Source organism: Typopeltis vanoorti, unplaced genomic scaffold (assembly GCF_054136105.1).
Source record: "Typopeltis vanoorti isolate ZY-2024b unplaced genomic scaffold, IOZ_Tvanoo_1.0 HiC_scaffold_562, whole genome shotgun sequence".
Lineage (NCBI taxonomy): Eukaryota > Metazoa > Arthropoda > Arachnida > Uropygi > Thelyphonidae > Typopeltis > Typopeltis vanoorti.
Genome location: NW_028328129.1, coordinates 1 through 3096, shown reverse-complemented (window position 1 = coordinate 3096; position 3096 = coordinate 1). Strand labels below are relative to the sequence as shown.

The following is a 3096-nucleotide window of genomic DNA, read 5'->3' as shown; positions in this document are numbered from 1 at the left end:
AAGAAAAAAACGCTAAAATAGCTCCACGTTTTCTATATTTCAAGTAGAGGAACTTTTTTCGAGGCCTCTTTTAATTCGCTTAAACCCTGGTGGAAATGAAGACAAGTAGGGTTTCACTATAATATTCTAGTCAGGGACTGCAAAATGGCGGCGAGTTATTAAACCTCATTCTCCTCTCCAGATATCTATGAAATCATTGGCAGTCTTTTGCCAGGGAAGAGATTGACTAACCGCCAATCTTCGAAAGTTAGAGCTAAACAGCCTAGTTGACACCCTTTTGGAAAATAAAATACGTTAAAGAAGAAATATTTATTTATAATGCGATAGTATAATTTTTTCAGAGTACTACTAAAAACAGCACGCCAGTGTTACAGCAAGTTGCTATTTCCTAAATATTATTTAATTATTATACAGATATTAACATTACGTTTAAGAAAACGAACGGTAATATCTACAGCTTAAACAAAAATTACTTATAATTTTAATCAAAATTTATGAATCCGGCTTGTCTTGAATTAATATTTGTTTTTTTTTCTTTTATTTCAGCAGGAGTTTCAGGAACTGGTGAGTACAAATTTTACAATGGCCGCTTTGAATATTAAAATTCCGTACATCTCACAGGTCATGTCACATATCCATTGGTTTAATATCGCAATTTTCATATTAATAAAAATGAGTAATTAGTATTTCCACCCATTAATTTTAGAAACCTCCTAATTTTAATATAGCGTTCGTTAATGCAACACAATGACATCATTTAATAATACTGAACTCAGAACAAAATTCAAGTAAGAAATTGATAAAGTTTAGGACGGTAACGTTTCGTTGTAAGTGTTACAAATCTATTCACAGATACGATATGAATAACTGCAGGAATCACAGCAAAACTGCTGCCAGTAGAAACGTTTATTTCATTTATTTAATTATCATTTTTGTGAACCCTTCCAAAAGAAATTTCACTAAGCCGTGACAAATGTATTATCTGCATTGACACAAAGCAAAAACGTTTCTTTCAAAATTATACATGTATATTTGCATAACTGTCAAAAACATTTCGATAGCATACATAAAACGAGTTCTAAGATTAAAGATTATCGATAGCACGCATTATTTTATTTTTCATTCCGATTAGCGACTGTTTTTCGTATTTCCATAAAACCATTAGTATTATCGAAGCTTGCCAATGCGATACATCTTTTTATAGAATATTTTTATGACTATAATGCCGGTGTTATAATAGTTTCTGTAATAAGTTATGTTCTATTACAGGCTATGCACCTGACAGGCAGTATATTTATCGGTACAGCGGTTATGTTCAAGCCGGATTCCCTGGACTCAAACCTCAATATTCTGTTGTTGCTTTCGACAGTGATGTTATCGTTCAGAGTCGACAAGATGAACTGGTGGTCAAGGTAAGTTCTGCACTTTACAAACAATATACGCAGAGAATATCACGTCAGTATCAATGTCTTTCACCATTCTGTCGACTGTTAGAGCTGAAGCTCTCCAACCAATTAGGAGCGGGTTCGAATTTCACTTCAGCATGGGTTCCTGAATCTCTAGGTGGTAGTCGTTTGTGTGTCTCAAAATTTCTTTTCTCTAGCCATTTCGGACCTCGATTGCAATGGCTTAAAAAAAGCTTCATGTTTGGTCTCTATAGAGCAGCTTTTTCCAGATTATCTAAGATTACTTTAGTCCACCTACGGTAGAACGATAGGTTTATACCCTTTTGTCGGAGGGGATCACAGTTAAAAAAGGTTAAAGTGAATACGAAAACAATTATGGGTTCAGTAAAGACACGACCTAATAATATTCAAACAGTTAATGTATTTTGATTTTCAAGAATAGAATTGCAAACAATTACAAGGATTGGAATCTTGGGAAATCATTTCTATGCCAATTGTATTAGATGAAAATAAAGCAGCTCCTTTGATTTTTCATAATTAAATTAAATATTTTAAATAATTAAAAGAAAGATTAAATTTGCTTCACGTTGTTTAAAATATAATTATTTTCTTTGAAAATGCTAAAGTCAAAACTTTTATTTACCCATTGAGCGAACAAAATCACAAGAGAGTCATAGTAAAAGAAAAAAAAAAACTAGATACTTTACATAACAGATACAATATTTAATAAATAACTTCAATAGTAGGTTATTTGCCAAGATATTAGAGAAAACTGTGATAGTAAATCACAATAAAAGGTTCAGTGCGATGAAAACTGGGAAATTTCACTGCATATTCGGGATTTTGAATTAGCATACCTTTTCCAAATCGCGATTAACAAGAAATTAATAAAATCAGAACAGAAATACTAATGTACCACTTAGCTAATTCGACTCAGTTACCAACGAACTACTGATGATATTTGTAATTTCTATAAAATGTTCTTAAAATTGCAACATGTAATACAGTTATTAAGCAGTTATTAATTTTATCAGCTTCAAATTTCTCTTTCTCTTAAATTTCATGGCATCGATAATACTTTATTGATATAACGATAATACTTTTAATTCCACAGATTGACAACTTTAAGGTCGATCATCAAAATGATTTGATCGAAGATGTCGATGAGTACCAGTTCAGAATGAAGCAACATCCTCAACAGAACGAGATCGGCAAACCCTTCAAGGCACTGATTCAAGATGGCCTGGTAAGTTAACATACCGTAACATAGCCTAATATTACACCTCTCCCGTGCTTTATTCGCGATATAAAATAATGGTGTGCATGTCCCTTAATATCATGAACTTCTAAAACTGTCACTATTAATAAAACTATAACTTGCAACACGTATGCAAATTAAATAGCCGATGAAACTCTTCTCAATTAAATACACAATTATCCAAAAAGAAAAACGAAATTTGATATTATTTTGATTTTGTTTACTAACTGGAAAAGAATGTTCGCAAAGTAATTCAGACTTAAATGCAGAATGTTCAGAGGAAAAGCACTTTACCACTCATCTATCAACTGTGCACTTGTCTCTTTTATTCTTGCTCACGAAGACTTTAATGTTATCATGGTAAAATCGCGTCACATTCGGATAAGTAAACGCTCCTGCTTTATTGTCCATTTATATAATAAAAACAAGCTA

General features: G+C 32.2%; 1 protein-coding gene across 1 annotated transcript; it reads left to right on the top strand.

Annotated features, from left to right (window-relative positions):
• Positions 1 to 494: 494 nt before the first annotated feature.
• Positions 495 to 2652, top strand: LOC150092119 (uncharacterized; the record flags this gene model as incomplete). Its single annotated transcript, XM_090415292.1, has 3 exons — positions 495 to 564; positions 1270 to 1412; positions 2521 to 2652. Coding segments are annotated over exons 1-3 (345 nt in total), but the record flags the coding sequence as incomplete, so codon positions are not given.
• Between the last annotated feature and the right edge of the window lie 444 nt (positions 2653 to 3096).